This window comes from Haliotis cracherodii, unplaced genomic scaffold, assembly GCF_022045235.1.
Source record: "Haliotis cracherodii isolate W230 unplaced genomic scaffold, xgHalCrac1.p SCAF_10, whole genome shotgun sequence".
NCBI classification, from domain to species: domain Eukaryota; kingdom Metazoa; phylum Mollusca; class Gastropoda; order Lepetellida; family Haliotidae; genus Haliotis; species Haliotis cracherodii.
In genome coordinates, this window is record NW_027266265.1 from 51,844,024 (window position 1) to 51,864,839 (window position 20,816).

At 41.3% G+C, this 20,816-nt stretch overlaps 1 protein-coding gene across 1 annotated transcript in view; it reads right to left on the minus strand.

Moving 5' to 3' along the window:
- The window catches only part of LOC139454514 (WD repeat-containing protein 97-like), a 62,607-nt gene that overhangs the window by 2,482 nt on the left and 39,309 nt on the right, over positions 1-20,816 (minus strand). The window contains exons 22-28 of the mRNA XM_071236269.1: positions 13,654-13,956; positions 10,097-10,425; positions 7,820-7,969; positions 7,170-7,296; positions 5,540-5,627; positions 3,329-3,524; positions 2,072-2,148 (exon numbers count right to left, since the gene is read on the minus strand). Coding sequence (XP_071092370.1) covers positions 2,072-2,148; positions 3,329-3,524; positions 5,540-5,627; positions 7,170-7,296; positions 7,820-7,969; positions 10,097-10,425; positions 13,654-13,956 — 1,270 coding nt within the window. The remainder of the gene's footprint in view (positions 1-2,071; positions 2,149-3,328; positions 3,525-5,539; positions 5,628-7,169; positions 7,297-7,819; positions 7,970-10,096; positions 10,426-13,653; positions 13,957-20,816) is intronic.

Below are 20,816 nucleotides of genomic sequence, written 5' to 3' on the forward strand. Positions count from 1 at the left end.
GAAACAAAACGTTATGGACGGACGGACAGCACCCATTCCTGTAGCTCCCTTCCACCTCGTGCTGGGTGACAATAACGTCACAGAATGCTTATTTCATCAGTAACAAAAATATGTAGACAACAACACAAAATTAGTGACATTGTTCTGGCATTCCCACTCTATTATCATCTAATCAGAAAACAGTCGTCTGCTAGTGGGCTTGACCTCAATATTTTCGGTTTATGGAAGCAGAAACACAAAAATAATTTCTTGGTTAGCCAATCAAAGGACATGACATGTAATTCATATCCACCAGAAAAGACGAGTGGGATTTGTGCTGCTTTTATCAATATTCCAGCCATATCACCACGAGGGCACTAAAATAATAGCATAATAATAACCCTAAGCATAGCACTTCGGTGCAGCTGATCGCTATTGCCGGTTATTTTTTTTTCACATGGAACAATTTGACCAGTCACCGTCGAGGCTCCCGTGCACGTGATTGCGAGAACTACATGTTGACATAGAATCATCAAACTACAACATCTATGACTTTTAACGAGTCAAAGTATGGCATTTATGATATATGTATCCATTCTCTGTCAACTAAAGTTCATTTCAAGGCATCAATAGCGGTAATCTGACTGTGGTTGCTGTTAATAACGGTGAGTTGTGCGATCTTCCGATTGCTTCACACACAATTTCGCCGAAATTTATTAAAACAATATTAAAAGGAATTTCGAATAAAATTAATGAAATATGTTAAAAACATAAGTCCAGATATACACTGAACACTTTTTATAGCCTGACAGTGTAATTACATGATTAATTTGCATAACTTCAGTATGGAATTGTTGACATGGTATTTCCGGTATTACGTGCTCACGGCAATGTCTTTGCGTTGAGGGAAAAAACATCAAAACCCATTATGATGTGTATAATGTGCACCCCTTCTACACAGCTGTGTTTTTTGGAAAAAAAGTGCACACTTTTCTCAAGAAAATACGGTAATACTGGGCTTCACATATTGTACTCGAGTGAAACATCAAACCCAGGTATCGCATGACAAGCCACTGCGTTATCAAGGCTACCCAGATGCCCTCGGAACTCTACTTCCACTTGCAGCCAGCGCCCAGAGGAGGGTTGTGAAAACTACAATACATACCGCATGAGAATGCGTCGAGTGAGTGAGTTTTACACCACTTTCAGCAATATTCCAGCAATATCAGAAATGGGCTTCCCCTATGTGGGGATCAAACCCTGGCCTTCTGAATGATGAGCAAATGCTTTAACCGCAGGTTACCCCTGCCGAAACTGAGTTGAAACTAAATGATGAGTTACAAACTATGTTGGAGAAATTCAAGAAAACAGTGCAAATGAAGTGTCCTGATTCGAGTACTGCGATATTCAATGTGACATAGGCATCCAATGCATCATGACTTGACTAAAATACCTCTGGAAAAACATTAAACACTACATATATTATATATTTCCATAAGAAATGGTCATTTTTAAAATCAGTTTACACAGGGCTGATACTCATACTGAAATACAGAAACTGAAATGATTGTCAGAGGACATTTCTTGTAACTGCTTCACACTACCCTTTCTTTGTTCCCCTGCTTTGCATCATGTCACATGACACAGTGCCATCTCCAGGAACATACAGTGTTCTTGTTTTTTTGTTTGTTTGTTGTTTATGCCGCACTCAGCAACATTCCAGCTATATGACGGCGGTCTGTAAATAATCAAGTCTGGACCAGACAATCCAGCGATTGACATCATGAGCATCGATCTACGCAATTGGGATACGATGACATGCATTAACCAAGTCAGCGAGTCTGACCACCCGATCCTGTTAATCGCCTCTTATGGCAAGCATAGTCGCCTCTCACAACAAGCATGGGTTGCTGAAGTCCTACAGTGTTCTTGCAACTGTCAAGAAGTATTAACAGTATCTTTATTAGAATGAGATGAAAGCCATATGATGATATTTTCAAAAGATGCAGGTAGTTCGGTGCATATCTAGTGGCGGTGCTTAACCTTCTTCCTGGAGTACACTGAAGCATGAACGTAAATGTTGGCCACCTACCAATGGCTACTGGTTTATCCCTGCTTCTCCTGCACACACTGGTGTGTGTCTCCCCCAGCCGGACCAGCGCTGCTTTACTGTGGACAGAGCAAAGGTAGGACTGTCAGTAACACAAACATAGACACATGAAGCTATTTCTTTCAATTTGGCATTGTGACATGGTAAGATTCATGACCTTTACTCATCCTATATAAATATTTACTGATAAATGGATCTCTATAGTGAGTGATAATGTGGTGTGTATCAGACTTTAAATTTAAGGTTGTATTGTTATTTTCTTGCACATTGTTAAGGTTTAAACTTCTGAGAATGAACCCCTCAACCAGGGACTCCTAAGGATGAACCAGGGACTCCTGATGATAATCCATGGACTCCTGAGGATGAACCAGGGACTCCTGATAATGAACCAGAGACTCCTGGGGATGAACCAGGGACTCCTGAGGATGAACCATGGACTCCTGTTGATGAACCAGGGACTCCTGATGATGAACCAGAGACTCCTGAGGATGAACCAGGGTCTCATGAGGATGAACCAGGGACTCCTGATGATCAACCAGAGACTCCTGATGATCAACCAGGGACTCCTGAGGATGAACCATGGACTCCTGAGGATGAACCAGGGACTCCTGATGATGAACCATGGACTCCTGATGATGAACCAGGGACTCCTGATGATCAACCAGAGACTCCTGATGATGAACCAGAGACTCCTGATGATGAACCAGGGATTCCTGATGATCAACCAGGGACTACTAATGATGAACCATGGACTCCTGATGATGAACCAGGGACTCCTGATGATGAACCAGAGACTCCTGATGATGAACCAGGGACTCCTGATGATGAACCATGGACTCCTGATGATGAACCAGGGACTCCTGATGATCAACCAGAGATTCCTGATGATGAACCAGGGACTCCTGATGATGAACCAGAGATTCCTGATGATGAACCAGGGACTCCTGGGGATGAACCATAGACTCCCTAGGGATGAAGCATGGACTCCTGAGGATAAACCAAGGAATCCTGATAATGAACCAGAGACTCCCTGAGGATAAACCAGAGACTCTTGAAGATGAACCAGGGACTCCTGAGGATAAACCAGGGACTCCTGAGGATGAACCAGGGACTCCTGAGGATGAACTAGAGACTCCCTGAGGATGAACCAGAGAATTGCTGAGAGTAAACCAAAGACTCATTGAGGATGGATGAAAGATCTCCTGAGGATGAACCAACGATCGTCATTGGATGACTTACTGTGGTAGTTTTGGCAGTACCAGCACTGTGTTTTTAGGAGGCCCAGTTTTATCTTTACTTGGACCTTGTGGGCGAGACCTTCCTTTCTTCAGTGCCTCGATCTCCTTCTCTACCATCATCTCACAGAAGTAGCTGACAGCATCCAGGTACGTGACCGCCTCCAGCACAGTCTGGTCCGGCATCTTGTCATAGGTTACTGAAACATATTGAACTTATTTGTTTGTTGCATGATGCCACACTCAGAAATATTCCAGCTCAACGATGGTGGCCTGTTAATAATTGAGCCTGGACGAGACAATCCAGTGATTGACATTAAGAGCAATGATCCACAGTGTCAGGGTATGATGACACAGAATGAACCGAGTCACAGAGCCTGACCACCCAATCTATTTAGTCACCTCTAACGACCAGCACAGGTTGCTGGGGACCACTTCTAACCTGGAATACCCACAGAGGGAACATACTTCGAGGAAACATGATACAAAGCTACCTTGCCACTTACACATCAAATAATTCCCTCTTCTGAAATAATCAGAATAATTCAGATGTACACAAGATGATTTCCATGAACTACTGGAAACATGATGTTAAAATTATAGGATGTGTCTCCAACCTACTGGGAAATGAAGGCACACATGACTATAATGACAAGGTCATACAGAAGGGCAGCTTGAGGTGAGCCTGCTGATACTTAAATACTACTTTCACTTTTGTGGCAGCTTGAGGTGAGCCTGCTGATACTTAAATACAACTTTCACTTTTGTGGCAGCTTGAGGTGAGCCTGCTGATACTTAAATACTACTTTCACTTTTGTGGCAGCTTGAGGTGAGCCTGCTGATACTTAAATACTACTTTCACTTTTGTGGCAGCTTGAGGTGAGCCTGCTGATACTTAAATACTACTTTCACTTTTGTGGCAGCTTGAGGTGAGCCTGCTGATACTTAAATACTACTTTCACTTTTGTGGCAGCTTGAGGTGAGCCTGCTGATACTTAAATACTACTTTCACTTTAGTGGCAGCTTCAGGTGAGTCTGCTGATACTTTAATACTACTTTCACTTTTGTGGCAGCTTGAGGTGAGCCTGCTGATACTTAAATACTACTTTCACTTTAGTGGCAGCTTCAGGTGAGTCTGCTGATACTTTAATACTACTTTCACTTTTGTGGCAGCTTCAGGTGAGCCTGCTGATACTTAAATACTACTTTCACATTTGTAAAGCAAATCTTAAATTTACACATCAGGATACAGAAGTCAGGCAATTCACAGAAGAAACAAGTCTCACATGGACTACATTCAGATTAAAAACAATAAATGTTTGTAAAATGATTACATCATTCTGCTGTAAATATAAGTGCTCTAATTTGGCAAGTAAAAAGGGCATCATGACACAAAACATGTGTTTGAGAGTCATGAATGACTGTTATGAGTTTCAAATATCAAAGCCTACAATATCATGACAACAAAAAAAGCTCAAACCTCTTAAACATTTATTTAAACCTTGAAGAGAAATGCAAACATCCTATTAACCCTGTTCATGAAACCACCTTGTAATAAACATTTGGACAATTCAAAACTATACTGATATTAACAACAAGTTCCAGCAGTGAAGATCTGGGTTAGAATAGGTCTTCAGCAACCATGCTTGTCGTTAGGTGACTAATGGGATCGGGTGGTCAGGCTTGCTGACTTGGTTGATGCATATCATTGTGTCTCAATTGTGTAGATTTATGCTCATGATGTCAATCACTGGATTGTTGGGTCCAGACTCTATTATTTACAGACCGCCGTCATGTAGCTGGAATATTGCTGAGTGCAGCGATAAACAACAAACAAACAAAACAAAACAAACAAACACAACTAAAGTTCCGTTTCTGTATCAAAGGGTTAGTACAAACTGATAAAAATATGTTGCATCAAGTATATGCCTTCAAACTATGACAGGTAGCATTCTGGAGTCAAATACACATACTTCCTGTTGCATGATAATGATAGCATCCTATCACATTTCCTCTGTATCATTTCACTCCCCTCATCTAAGACAGGAGTGGTAGTCGGGTAGCCTAGTGTTCGCTTGTCACGCCGAAAACTCGGTTTCGATTCGGGTTGGATACAATGTGTGAAGCCCATTTCTGGTGTCCCCACCGTGATATAGCTGGATTATTGCTAAAAGCAGCGTAAAACCTCACTCACTCACTCTAAGACAGGACTTACTTGTCATGTTGCGAGATGCCGTGGGAACGAACTCCACCCCGTCGGGGAGGGTGGTGAGGGTGGTCTGGTCGTCCGATACATCACCTCCCTGTCAAAGTACACATGACCAGCCATCACAAGGACACGTCATAGATTTCACATGCATCCTATTGCTTCACAAGCACATACGTGTGGTGTGAGCTGAAATCTAACGTCTTTGAATAATAATAATTAGTATTATAATAGTATTAGTACATTGACCCAATGTGTGACTGAATCATTTGAAATGTATGCCTGGGTGCCGTTGTATAAAACAACCTTAGCATAATGCCGGTCGTAATTCTATGTTATGGTATAGGAGTTATGATCACCTTAGCGCTAAGATCACTTTGTACAATAGCACATCCTGCCCATCACCAAGTTGCCAGTTTTAAGATGACTAGTAAACACAGAAAACAGTCAATTTACCTACCTGTCTAAAAATATAATTTTATCTTTTGGGCATTACCTTAGATAAAATTAGTGTTAATATTTCTTGACATTATTCCTGTATTCCTGATTAGTCTATCAGTTGTATTTAGTCTATATTAGACCATTATTGTCCTCATGAATAATTAAAGCATGTGTGGCAATACATGTTAGACAGAAAACCTGATGAACGACAAAAAGAACGTATTGAAACTTTCAGTAACATCAACAACAAGTTTGCCATGGGTCCATCGTGATGTATGTGTGCATCACTAAACTGGCATCCTTGTCATTATCACGCAAGGTACGAAATAAGCACTTGCCTGGAGGCCCGTAGTAGGTAGATCTTGTGTCGGTCACATAGTTTCAAAGTTGCATGGGTCCTTTTGGCCCGCATTAAATTTATGTTTCTATTTATTTGTCACAATAAGCTGCAGTTTAGGGCCTGGGGGCCTGAAGAGTTTAGTCAGGACCTGACTAGTTCAGTCATGGCCTGCAGCATCTTAAGTTTGTGGGTCCTGATGACAGCCTGGCAATTTTTATAATTCCCAACACTGGCAGCATGTCATGACAGTGGTAGACCGTATGAATAATGCTTATTGGGTGTCTGTGCTAGGAGATTATATTGTCTCAAACTGTGATACATTGGTATGTGGTACAAGGGAAACAAGCATGAAATACTCATATCCCCTGTCAATATGTCATGTTCGGTTGTGTTCAAGGCATTAGCCCTTTTGGAAAATGAGCACTATCGCCATTTTAAGTCTAAGTCAAACTCGTTGATATGGAAACTCGAAAAATCTTTTGTTCAAAATCCAAAATTCTCAAAAGGCAACAGTTTATCACTAGGCCTATCTATGTGCCAAGTTTGGTGAAGAAATATTGCATGGTTTTCAAGATCTGCTTCGGAAAGGAGCACTATTGAAAATTTTAGTAAAAGTCAAAGTCTTTACCATGGAAATTCTAAAAATAAATTTTCAAAAAAATCACTATCTATCAAAAGGCACTAGTTCACCACTAGACCTATCTATGTACATGTACCAAGTTTGGTTAAGATATCTCTCATAGTTTTTGAGTTCTGCTCCGGAAACAAAACATGACGGACAGATGGAAGGACGGATGGATAGCAACCACTTCATGGCGGGGGATAATAATCCTACAGGGGTTGATGCGATGTACTTACAGCACTGGCACCGTGTTTCCCCTGCTGTTTCTGTATCTGACCCCGGGTCATCTTCCCGTGGACATTCTGGCCCTTCTTCATCCGGTCGATTGTATCCTCGATGTGAAGCTTGTAGGAGGTCATCCATCTGATTACAGGGAAACACTCACATGACCATGACAGTATGAATAGCTACAAAATATTTATTTACACTTCAGAATAATTTCTGATCTGAGAAGTCCCAAGCCAGACCACCATTTAACTGACTCTTGACAATCAGGGGGCACGGGTGGCCCAGTCGTCTGAGGCGCCGTGATTCGCTGTCCAGAGTTGCGTCCCTTGTGCAGGCCAGAAACCTATGATTGTGGGTTCTAATCCCGGTTCACCCCGATTATGTTTCTAGGTTTGTCAGCACCATACCCGTGCTGGTGGGTTTCACCGAAGTGGTAAACATCTAAGACCTGCATTACTTCGGGCTTTCCTCCCACATTAAGCTGACACGCCGGGATATAACTGGAATTCTGTTAAAAGCGGCGCTAAACCCAACTCACTCACTCACTCACTCACTCTTGACAATCATGAGGTAAAGAACAGCCCAGTCTGCTGTCAGTCAAGGGGTACACTGTACAGGAATCCATTCCTGGTTATGTCAAGCGTTAATGGTCACCCACCTGTTGAGCCACTGCTGACACATCCTCCGGAGCTCCATCTTGCGGTCACTATCGTCCAGGTTCCAGATGTCCCAGGAGTCCAACTCCTTCAGGAAGTTGCGGTGGGGGTCCTGCAGACCACACCCGAATAGGGTGTCCATGATAGTGGACCTGCAAGGTCGTCCATACAAACATTGTCACTTATGTTCAGGTACTTTACAGAGTAATGGGTATTAAACAATTATGGTGATCCTTATCTGTCCTACCAATTCCTGTCGGTTTCTCCGAGTAACATCTCTTTTGAGGCTTTTATTCAGCATCATTCTTACCTACCATCATCAACCTGACAGACTGTTCAAAGCAGGGTTAACACAAGTCTCTCCTCCATCCCGCCTAACCCAACTCCTTCACTCCTCCATCCAGCCTAACCCATCTCCCTCTCACCCCTCCATCCCACCTAACCAACCCACTCACCCTCCCATCCAGCCTAACCAACTCCTCACTCCTCCATCCAGCCTAACCAACTCCTCACTCCTCCATCCAGCCTAACCAACTCCTCACTCCTCCATCCAGCCTAACCAACTCCCTCTCACTCCTCCATTAAACCTAACCAACTCCCTCTAACCCCTCCATTAAACCTAACCAACCCCCTCACCCTCCCATCCAGCCTAACCAACTCCTCACTCCTCCATCCAGCCTAACCAACTCCTCACTCCTCCATCCATCCTAACCAACTCCTCACTCCTCCATCCAGCCTAACCAACCTCACTCCTCCATCCAGCCTAACCAACTCCCTCTCACTCCTCCATTAAACCTAACCAACTCCCTCTAACCCCTCCACTAAACTTAACCAACCCCCTCACCCTCCCATCCAGCCTAACCAACTCCTCACTCCTCCATCCAGCCTAACCAACTCCTCACTCCTCCATCCAGCCTAACCAACTCCTCACTCCTCCATCCAGCCTAATCAACTCCCTCTCACTCCTCCATTAAACCTAACCAACTCCCTCTAACCCCTCCATTAAACCAAACCAACCCCCTCACCCTCCCATCCAGCCTAACCAACTCCTCACTCCTCCATCCAGCCTAACCAACTCCTCACTCCTCCATCCAGCCTAACCAACTCCTCCATCCAGCCTAACCAACTCCTCACTCCTCCATCCAGCCTAACCAACTCCCTCTCACTCCTCCATTAAACCTAACCAACTCCCTCTAACCCCTCCATCCCACCTAACCAACCCCCTCACCCTCCCATCCAGCCTAACCAACTCCTCACTCCTCCATCCAGCCTAACCCAACTCCTCACTCCTCCATCCAGCCTAACCAACTCCTCACTCCTCCATCCAGCCTAACCAACTCCTCACTCCTCCATCCAGCCTAACCAACTCCTCCATCCAGCCTAACCAACTCCTCACTCCTCCATCCAGCCTAACCAACTCCCTCTCACTCCTCCATTAAACCTAACCAACTCCCTCTAACACCTCCATCCAGCCTAACCAACCCCCTCACCCTCCCATCCAGCCTAACCAACTCCTCACTCCTCCATCCAGCCTAACCCAACTCCTCACTCCTCCATCCAGCCTAACCCAACTCCTCACTCCTCCATCCAGCCTAACCCAACTCCTCACTCCTCCATCCAGCCTAACCCAACTCCTCACTCCTCCATCCAGCCTAACCCAACTCCTTCACTCCTCCATCCAGCCTAACCCAACTCCTCACTCCTCCATCCAGCCTAACCCAACTCCTTCACTCCTCCATCCAGCCTAACCCAACTCCTCACTCCTCCATCCAGCCTAACCCAACTCCTTCACTCCTCCATCCAGCCTAACCCAACTCCTCACTCCTCCATCCAGCCTAACCCAACTCCTGACTCCTCCATCCAGCCTAACCAACTCCCTCTCACTGCTCCATTAAACCTAACCAACTCCCTCTAACCCCTCCATCCCACCTACCCCTCTCTTCTCACCCATCCATCCTAACCAAACCCCTCTCACCCCTCTGTCCATCCTAATCAACTCCCTCTCACTCCTCCATCTAGCCTAACCAAATATTTTTACCCCTCCATCCATCCTAACCAACCCCCTCTCACCCCTCTGTCCATCCTAATCAACTCCCTCTCACTCCTCAATCTAGCCTAACCAACTCCTCTTACCCCTCCATCCATCCTAACCACCTCCCTTTCACTTTTCCATCCATCCTAACCAACTCCCTCTCACTTCTCCCTCCATCCTAACCAACTCCCTCTCACTTCTCCATCCATCCTAACCAACTCCCTCTCACTTCTCCATCCTCCCCTACCTGACGTCCCGATCTCCATCCAGGAACTGCACCATCATCTCCACCACAAAGTCCATGTCCTTGACAGCCAGGACCTGCAGACACCTGACGCTGCTGAGGATGAAGGCCTTCTCCGCCTCCACAGCACAGGTCGGGGGCTTGCTGTGGTGGTTCAGGGCAGAGTAGATGGCCTTCTGGACCTGCACTGTGACCGTCCCCGTCAGACTCTCCTGGGTGAACAGTAGTGTCAGGGCCTCCACCACAGCCGTCTTGTGCTCCAGCTCTGCTATCCGGATCAGCTTCAGAATCATGTTCGCAAGAGTGTCGGAGTTCCATGGTTTCGGCATTGTCTGTGGGATTGGCATTAGAATGATCAGGTCTTTCTTATGAGCACCTTTTGGTAAGGCATTAACGTTTGGAGAGAAGAAAATGCATGATTGAACTTGTGATAAATCTTAACCTTGATTCATGTAACTTACGGTTTTAATACTGCTTGAAGCCTTAACCCTGACTTAGTGATTTAGGGATAACACTCTTAAAAGTATTTTAATCACTTCAGAGTGAGTGAGTGATTGAGTATGGTTTTATGCTGCTTTTAGCAATATTCCAGCAGTATCATGGCGGGGGACACCAGAAATGGACTTCACACATTGTACCCATTACGGGAATCGAACCCGGGTCTTCGGCGTGACGAGCGAATGCTTTAACCATTAGGCTACCCGACCGCCCTAATCAATTCAGAGGTCACCTTGATGTTGTCGGGATGCTCATGGCTAAAAGATATTGATTTTGAGGGAAATAAAACAAGCACAAACTTGTTTTACAGATCAAGGAACACAAGTAGGAATCAGGGATTGAATTCAGCAGATCCTGGCAACTAAGGGTCACAACTCTGCATAGAAAATATGGACACAATCAATGGTAAAAGTCTTATATCTAAAACAATGACTACTACTGGCATAATTTCTTCTGACAGTCACCCAAGTTTCCTCTCCCCACCCCGACCCCCATCCTCCTCACTACCGAAACCCAGCCTCACATCATTTTATTATTGTAGAAATTGCTGTGTTCCTTCTGCCTCTACATGACTGACTACATAATATCACTTATCTTGACGTTAATCACATCTGTCAACATTCAGTAATCACAGATGCATTGAACAGTTTGTAAAAAAATAGAAACACAACAGAAAATGGTCAATTGCTACAGAACTGACATAATACCAAAACAAGTACGTCGTGTAGCTGAACTTGCTCCTCTCTCGTATGTTTGTGTATCAATATATACTACTCAAGAGAAGTCAAGGACCACTCGAGACTTCCACATTACTCTAGTTAATCTGCAATGGCGTGACTGATTACCATATTCGACGTAATAAGCGCCCCGCTCTAATAAGCACCCACGGCGATCTTTGCTAATACATTTGCTAGTGAACAATCCCAATTAGCACCCCTTCTGATTGATCAATGTACACAAGACTTATTCATTTGTGTATAATACACACACGTGTGTTATATGCACCCTTAATAATTGGCAAAAATATATCTGTTGTATATAAACATTTCAGGCTATCAGCATAAACCACGAAAATCGTCTTTCAACACTGTTTTTTCACCAAAATAATATTCTAATAAGAGCCCCCAATTTCTAATTTTGAGGGCGCCCTGGACGCTTATTACGTCGAATACGGTAACTGTAATATTGTAAAAGAATCATGTGGAGCTTAACTTCTTTTTGGTAGTATATGTTGCGATTGAACAAGGCACAGATCACTATCATATTTTCAACAATATCACCAGTTATAATGAAAAAATAGCTAAATTCTATGAACCATTTACTTTATAGTAAAATATAGTACAAAAAGAATATCACCTTCCATTACAACAATATATTCTAATGAATAAATAATGAATGTGACACTGCAGAAGTGGAGAACTCAACACTTCAACCTAGTAACACAAGCCAAATAAATGAGTGAGTGAGTGAGTTGGGTTTAACGCCGCTTTTAACAGTGTTCCAGTTATATCACGGCGTGTCAGCTTAATGTGGGAGGAAAGCCCGAAGTGATGCAGGTCGAAGACGTTTACCACTTTGGTGAAACCCACGAGCACGGTTATGGTGCTGACAAACCTAGAAACATAATCGGGGTGAACCGAGATTTGAACCCACAATCATAGGTTTCTGGCGTGCCCAAGGGACGCAACTCTGCACAGCGAATCGCGGCGCCTTAGACGACTGTGCCACCCCTGCCCCCGCCAAATAAATGAACTTTCCTCAGTTTAGTAAAATATTTTGTGACCAATCATGAGAATAGGGACCTTATGGGTGAAAAATCACATTTTGACTTCTTAATCTATTTTAAAACTAAGGACCATAAGAATGCAATTCATACTCTTCAATTCATATTTATTACGCAGGTAGATGGCATCAAACATTTGGACTCCCATTTTCCTACTAATAACTGTTTTATGTAATGGTTGCAGTTTTTAAATATAATGTCTGCTTAATTGAAAGTAGACATGTATGCTGGAATGTTTTGAAATGTTCTTTTACATTACGAACTAACGAGAAAAAAAGGATATTTTGCAGTCTGCATACATGGTATATTTAGTGAAGGTAGTTGACGTCAATAGAGGTTATCACGTGAGTGTGTTTGGGGATGGTAAATATCCTGCATTAGGAATAAACATTGTATTTAGCGAGCCTTGGCGAGCTAAATACATAATGTTTATTTCTAATACAGGATATTTACCATCCCCAAACACACAAGCGTGATAACCTCTTTATCATATAATGTCATTCTTTAATTCTGTGCTTCAAAATTGCTTTCCATCTCTCACAAACATTACCGAAACATTGTGAGTTTTCCTGGAATGCGCGCATTGGTATTTATTACGTCACAGGGTAAGTGATGTGTCAGTCGGACTGTGACAGTAGCCAATATAGTTCCAACTGAAATCTGTTTCTTATACAGTGCCGAAGCAACATATACGCAAAACAACAATGCAAGAAATGCAAGAGATAACAGAAAAAATAAGAAATCATCGAGATACCCAATAGTGTGGAACAATACAGTGTGTCGCGGTATAAAGGAAATCGATCAAAGCGTGTGAGAGAAAAAACGTGCAGCATGGACCTGCTGGTGTCATGACATGTAAAATTAAACAACTTCTCATCACCTGCCCCGGTAGCTCAGTGGGAAAACAGTGGGTTACACAACTTAACACGATATGTGAGGTTGCAGGTTCGATTCACGTCATGGAATTCATGTTAAAAAAAATAGACTTTTAACCAATCATCAAACACAGCTGTGTTCATATCAAGAGGCAAGTTTATAAAACGTTAATTGTAAAACCTAGGTATTACAATTGAAATATAAAACCTCAAAGCAGGTTCAGAAGTGACCCATTTCAAAACCTCGGTTTGGAAGATGAGCTGGTTACTACGTTTACCCGAGGTTGTCAGGAACCTAATGCAATATAGGGTGACACGGTGACAGGTTTATTAATTTCTGTAAGACCTGTGCTAACTCTGACCCCAAGAGACCCAATTCACATGACACAAATCAAATTACTTACTTTCTCGGTACAGTTGGGAAAGTACTTCTCAAACCACTCCGTACCAATGAACTGCTTGATGAAGTTTGGTAGTGGTGTGGGTGGGGGTGGCGGAGTGGGGGTGTGGGTATCCAGGGAAGGAGACGGGGAGGGTATCGGCACTCTGGGCCTCGATACCAGCTTCCTGATCGGCAGGACAGGCTTCAGTTCTCTCTTGGGTGGTGTTGGAAGCTGAGGTGATGCTGGCTGACCAGAAGACTCTGGACTCTCCCGGTCCTGATCAGGTGATGCCAACTTCTTTTTCAGTGTGAAGTCTTCTTCCTCCTAGCAACAAAACAAAATCAGGACATGCTACTTAAATAACACTTAAAATATATGAAGGTCTAAAAACTTTTGGCTAACCAAATTAATCAAAAAACAAAACAATTAATTTGTGGACCTACATCTTTTTTTTATTTTATCTGGTGAAAAAGTTGTTTGGGTTGGTAAATTTAGTGACCAAAAATGTATTGCTGATTCTGTTTAAAGTGCACAATGTTCATGATTTTCAAGTAATTAGTAGATGTATTTAATTCTCTCAGGTGTATTTAGTGAGTGAGTATGGTTTTACGCCGCTTTTAGCAATATTCCACCAATATCACAGCGGGGGACACCAGGTATTGGCTTCTCACATTGTAACCATGTCGGGAATCGAACCCAGGTCTTCGGCGTGACGAGCAAACGCTTAAACCACTAGGCTACCCGACCGCCCCTCTGCTGTATCTAAGCTCACCAGTTGCCATCAATTAGCAATCGGTGACTCTTTAGTTTGATATTCTTGTTTGCTATAAATATCAAAAGACGATCAGAGATAAGTTTGTATAATGCTAATGTATCTAATCTGTATCTAGACACTTCAACACAATCAACATTTATCAATCTCAGCAACAAAGACAATTCAGGCATGACTCAACCAAGTAGTGACGCACCTGTTTGCTAATCATTTTGTTTATTCAGAATCATTTGAGAACAATGTTAAACTGTGAGCAATGTTAGAAGCATATTGTCAATATGGAAACACACTGGCCCAAGAGTGATCACGACAGAAATGCTGAAAGTATATACCAAGTACGTCTTTTGCCACAATGAAAAAGGTTCTAAAATTACATGCTACCAACAGGAAGCCTTACCTAAAACTAAGAAAAGTATGTTGATAAATGTGTGAGACAGACTTTCAAAACCTTCCACAGTGCTCACAGTTAAATACATCAACACATTTTTCAATGGAACTTTAATTTGGCACATACACTACTGCCTAGAAGTTCATTCCCCTTACACGCATGGGCAACGCGTTACGCAACCAGTGTGCATCGGGTTGGTCACGCGTGTGATACCCGTGTGCAACGCGTTGCACACGGGTGTGCACCCCGTCCGCCACTCGTGTGCAACGCGTGACACACTCATTAGAGGGGGAACAAACTTTTGACCAAAGGAGGACCCGTCTTAAGCTGAACCTGGAGGTGGTAACAAGGAGAGAAAATTTTGTTATCCTGACGAAAAATGATAATGCACATGTATTTCCTAACGTCTCCTTTCTTTATGTGATTTTGTGGGAATAACATGAATACTGTTGTGATCAAATAGATGTGTTTTGTTTTATACGACCATTGCTTCTAAATCCGATGGTGTAAAGAGAATACATGGTCCTGGAACATGTTATTGCAATTGAAATGCTTTTATTGTGATTTGACATTAACCGTCTGTAGTACGACTTTCAGTGATAATATGTATGAGGTTTGGCGGCGCATTGTTTTTATTGGACCCTAATTACTTTATGATGACTTGGACTCTTTATCACAGCTCCATAGCCGTGAGGCTGGAAAAGAGCAGCATGTAATTAATGAGGGTGGGTTATATCATTGAGGATACACTTGAGGGAGAGAATACTAATTACCGTACTACAGGAAGAGACCTGTAGACGTAAGCGAGGGGTTGTGTTTTAGCTGGCCGTTCGATAATGGCCGCCAGGAGAAGTGAGCTTTGACTGCGTCATCTAAAATAAATAATAAGATACAGCAGTGTTATTTTCACGGTCTGTTGAATAAACTCCCAGTGCAACGGTCAATGTATCTTCTACTTGATCCTTGATACATCATTTTGGCATTCACAATATATAGTATTTCAACGTACAAAAGAGCACTGATCTAAAGCAATTCCGCGGGAGTAGTTGTTACCTGTGCATTACTGTATTTTCTCAGTGAGTACCCGGATGATATAGCAGAAATCTAGACTTGTTCGCGACCTGTGCTCGCCATTCGTAAGCGCATTTTTATTGAAAGTAGAAGGACATATGGTCACACTGATCAACAAAAATGAAATACAGTTTTTGAAATGTAGGTATATTTGTGGGGAGCATCGGTAATGGTGATGCAGTTTTGATAAGTCACTTGCTTGGTAATTGTGCGATCTTCGTGTACACTATTTTGACTTGCAACACAAAGTAAATATTTCATCTGCACATTGCTTATTTTACCGTGTGTATATGTTTACATTCAAAATGTAAACAGATTTCACTAAGGAAATGTATTAAACGCCTAAATATTCAGTTTATTTTACAAATTAACTGAAAAATATGTCCATCTTTATTAATATGATAACGAATTCCAAATATTTGTTAATGTTTAATATCATCACCAAGTACAGTTCTGTATTGTTTGGCTTCTTTTCTTAGCATAATTAATATATTGTGATGTGTTTAAGCTCTTTTGGTCGTCTTTATCATTTTTAGTCAGTCGGTTAAATAAATGAATGGATTGTTCAGTCAATTTGTAAAATGACTGAAATATTTAGATATTTAATAAATTGCCTGAGTGAATCATATTTTACACATTGACTGTAACATATACACGCTTACAAAAGAAAATACTTGTGAAAACAACGTCTATCGCGAATCGAAAAACTTCCCAACCAAACGGAAAGGAACAAGAATGATTCTGTTCAAAGCTGCAGCGAATGAATGAAAACAAAATGCAAATATCATTATTACAACCTACCAAAGTTATAATGTATCCGGGAATATCAACATAAAGGAACAATATCCATTGCGTCTGCAGCTGTACAAAAATACTTATTCGATGTCAAATGTCTATGTGACAATCAAATACTTTAATAATAATATTTGGAAACAATATTTGGAATATATATGAAATATATTAAAATATTTAAATATATCGTTTTTAAACGTTATTTAAATGTATCGAATATTATAACCCGTGTCTGTTTCTTAACTGATCACTTAGTTTGTTTCAATTGTTTCACATAGGTGCCAAGTTAGCTGAGAAAGCCCACGTGACAACTATTTTTATAATGTCCACGGTTCTTAAAAACATACATTGAGTTAGATAACAATGAACAACCAGTCAGTGTATTATCGGTTACCCTTTGAACAAAGTATGTTGTTTTTACATCTGTACTTCACGCCATGATATGAGTGTATTCCCTAGGTTTAGTAACCCTACCTTCACATGTAAACACTTACTTTTGACATATCCACTGTGCAAGATAACAGTAATTAATCAATCAACGTATTTCCTGTTGATCCTTTGATGTCTGGGAATGATCAGTTGATTTACAAAAAAAGTAAATCAACTGATCATACATCTCTTGCTGGTCTGCCACGTGCATAATTCACATTCCACCTCACTTCAAACCTGGATTTAGATTAAATAATTACCCCAGGTACAAGAAAGACCAAATTTGAACCTTTATCCGGTAATCTGAGTGGTGCTACAACTGAGTATACATAATATAAATTCATTAACTGAGCAGCATGTGAATTACTACAAATACAGAAGTGTAGGGTTATACCAGAAAATGTTGATGACAACAAGGGAGTAGTAATTGTATCATCCACGCAATCCGAAATCCGCAAATGCTTTCACTCAGGGATACTTTTTTTATTATCAAACTGTAACAATCAGGGGTATTTCCAAATAACGACATCCGATGAGCTTTCGACGTTATTTGTCTGTTTGTTTAGGCTGAAGAAATTAATTACCATGCGCCCTTTGTTGAAATCTTCATAGATCACGGGTAACCAATCAGTTTTCAAAAATGCGTAGGTTTATTTAGCTGTCCTTGCAGACTGGTAGCCCAGTCTCTTGTCACGCTCGGTTGCGTTAACGAGCAAATTGACTCACGGCAGCTAGTAAGCCCAAGCGGAAATCCAAATGTCGTATTACCTGAAGAATCAACCTTCATTTGCGAAATATCTACTGCTCTTAAAATCAATATTTCTCCCAATACTAAAATTCAGAACTTTCTAACCAAGGATTACCAGTTGAAACTGGTCGATGGCTGAACATTCCCAGGGAAGACAGCCAGTGTCCACTCTGTGATTCTATCGCTTTGGGAGATGAATTGCATTATTCATTCCGATGTGAAGCTTTACACCAACGGCGATATGAACTCTTAAATAAGCAATATCTTAAGTTTCCAAACATTTAAGAAAATTATGACCACTAACAGTGTAAGAAATCTAAAAGGCCTATCTAAATTCCTTAACAATGTGTACAATACAATTGGTAAATTGTATTAGTATCCACGTATCCTATTTTTATTATTTTTGTTAAATTGTACATAATAAAAATTGTAGATAATTGCATGTCATGTTATTCTAAGAATAAATGAGTTTGAGTTTGAGTTCGACACCCGAGAAGAAGCCAGAGATTAGTGCTCCTTTTTGAATAGTTTACAATCATGTGTTTTAGGGTTAGCTGTGTTGGCTTAAACGTATTTTTATTTCAAAAGAAATCTGGATCGGTAAACAAGCAAAACTTGCTTATGTAATACCTCTCCAGGTAACAACTTAACAACGGCTGGATATATATATATAAGAGAGTGATGAACATAAACATACAAAATGCACAAATGAAATACACGAAGCCAGTACACTGAAGCAAGTGGTGTCTGTGAAATAAGGTAATGCAGTTTTCCTTTACTACATGCATAAAATTAAGCTACTCAAACCTTTTGCTTTTGACAATGATGTCATGAACTGATTTAAGAAGAGTCATGTTTGTAGAACTGCTTAACTACTGCCATGTAATATCATGTTTAGACCATACCCATGTGTGTAGAAATACACAGTGTTTCTGATATTATCGTATTTTTTAACAGTTATAGAAAAAGTGAATTGCATCTTCAAGGTGATATCCACAAGTGCAGTCTGGTATGTCTGATACATGTCGTCTAAACTTATCAGCGTTTAAGTCACTGCAGCCGAGCCTAAGGCGACAGTGGACAATTTGGCATGATCTATGAAAATATTTGAAGTAAAAATTATTAATAATTGCATCAGAACGATTAATTAAGGATTTGATTTCTTTTAATGAGCGAGCATTAGTTACTTCATCGGATATATAGAGGGTTCCGCAGGTTGATCATATCCAGAAGAAATGATAATAAGCATAGGTCTGTGTTCTACATTTGATTGTTTGTATGTTGAATCTTTTTCTAAGGTTATATTTGCTGTTATCAGAGAATTGAATATACACTTTTCAAATATTTTGGCTAAGCAACTTGTGAGTGCTACAGGTCTATGATTTGGGCATTCATGTTCATCGCTGACACTGACACCGCATCAGCCCGGCAGTGGACTTGACACAGTTATTTGCGCACTGATTATATAACTCCTACAGACAGGTGGGGTGGTTGTTCAAAGCGAAACGGACGACCCCGTCTGTTATCTAATAAATGCTGTGCGGCGCCTTTGATCTTGGCTCCAACCATACACCTTGTAGTAGTAAACGACGATCAGGATGGCCTGGAAATAAACACAATTCTGTCTGCCCAGTGTATCCACAATTAACTAGAATGCTTCATATCTACAAATATATATATAGAAAATTGCATCAGTGTGGTTTATCATGTACAATGCTTTCTTACGCTTGGTGAGGCAGACTGAAATTGAACATTAGGATAACGTCAGCAGGGATAAAAGAGGTCATACCAAAGAACTTTATTTACTAGTGGAAAAATAAAAAAAAAAGATCAACCACTACAAGCCCCGGCCGGATCTCAAGGTTGACCAGATCAACACCCCAAAGGAATATCTCTACGCCAAACAAGGAGTCCCTTTCGTCATGGTGCACAAGAAGGGGGGGGGACATCGAGTACGACATCACAAACTACACAGACTTGTACCACTTCTTCCAGTGTAGTGGCGTACCGACCTCAAACCACTTCGTCGCCAATACCGCCGCCCTCCTTGCCAAGAGTCTCTACCAGAATCCCGACCCCCAGGATGAGAAGCTGACCAAGAGACTACTACAAGGACTAAACTTAATTTTTTTATTTATTTTTTTTTTTGGGGGGGGGGGGGGGGGGGGGGTGTTTGCACATCTTTATTTAATCATTACGCTTTTTTACCCTAATAGTATAAGTGCTTCCTCGTGTGCGAGATAGGCTAAAGTCGGAAAGCGCACGTTAAATCTCCGAGGTACCTATCTACCAGAACTTTATTTGCTGTTCTGGTCATACATAAATATATGTAAGTTACGTACATGGGGAGGCTAGATTATTTACAGCTTACAGCAATATAGTGCAAATATTATGTTCAATAAAAGAAAACGTTGATAGATCTATAACACACTTTTTGTACTTTTAAACAAACTGTGGACTTTTAAGACATTTTCGCTTATTGTAATAACATCTAGCTAACCAATCATGTCTATCTATGAAATCTACAAGCATAGTTGCTGTCAAACCTAAAAAACATATACAGGGAGGTAAGTTTTGACTTGCCAAGCACCTTAAGGTGAGTTTACTTTTAAACTGTCAAAAGCTATTGTCCCTTCAATACTAGTATAAGTCTGGAAGCTGTCTCTCGGACTGTTATGAGTTATGATGTATTTTATGATATAACTGGGGAATGTTCAAATTAGTTACTGTCATTTAATCCAACGTTCTAACTGTCAACTGTCTCAACAGGATCATAGGTTTGGTTATATATCTCCTCCCTGTCTCTATGTCTTAAGTTGGTAATCGCAACTGCGGTCAAAATGTATCAACTTATTCATCTATTGTTGCAAACTTGACTGATATAAACATATCTTATTGATCATGAACTACTCAGTCAGTCAAGCACCTGTATCAGAAATGTAAAACCAGCCATGTTTCATGTAGTCCCAATATCACTGAAAAAT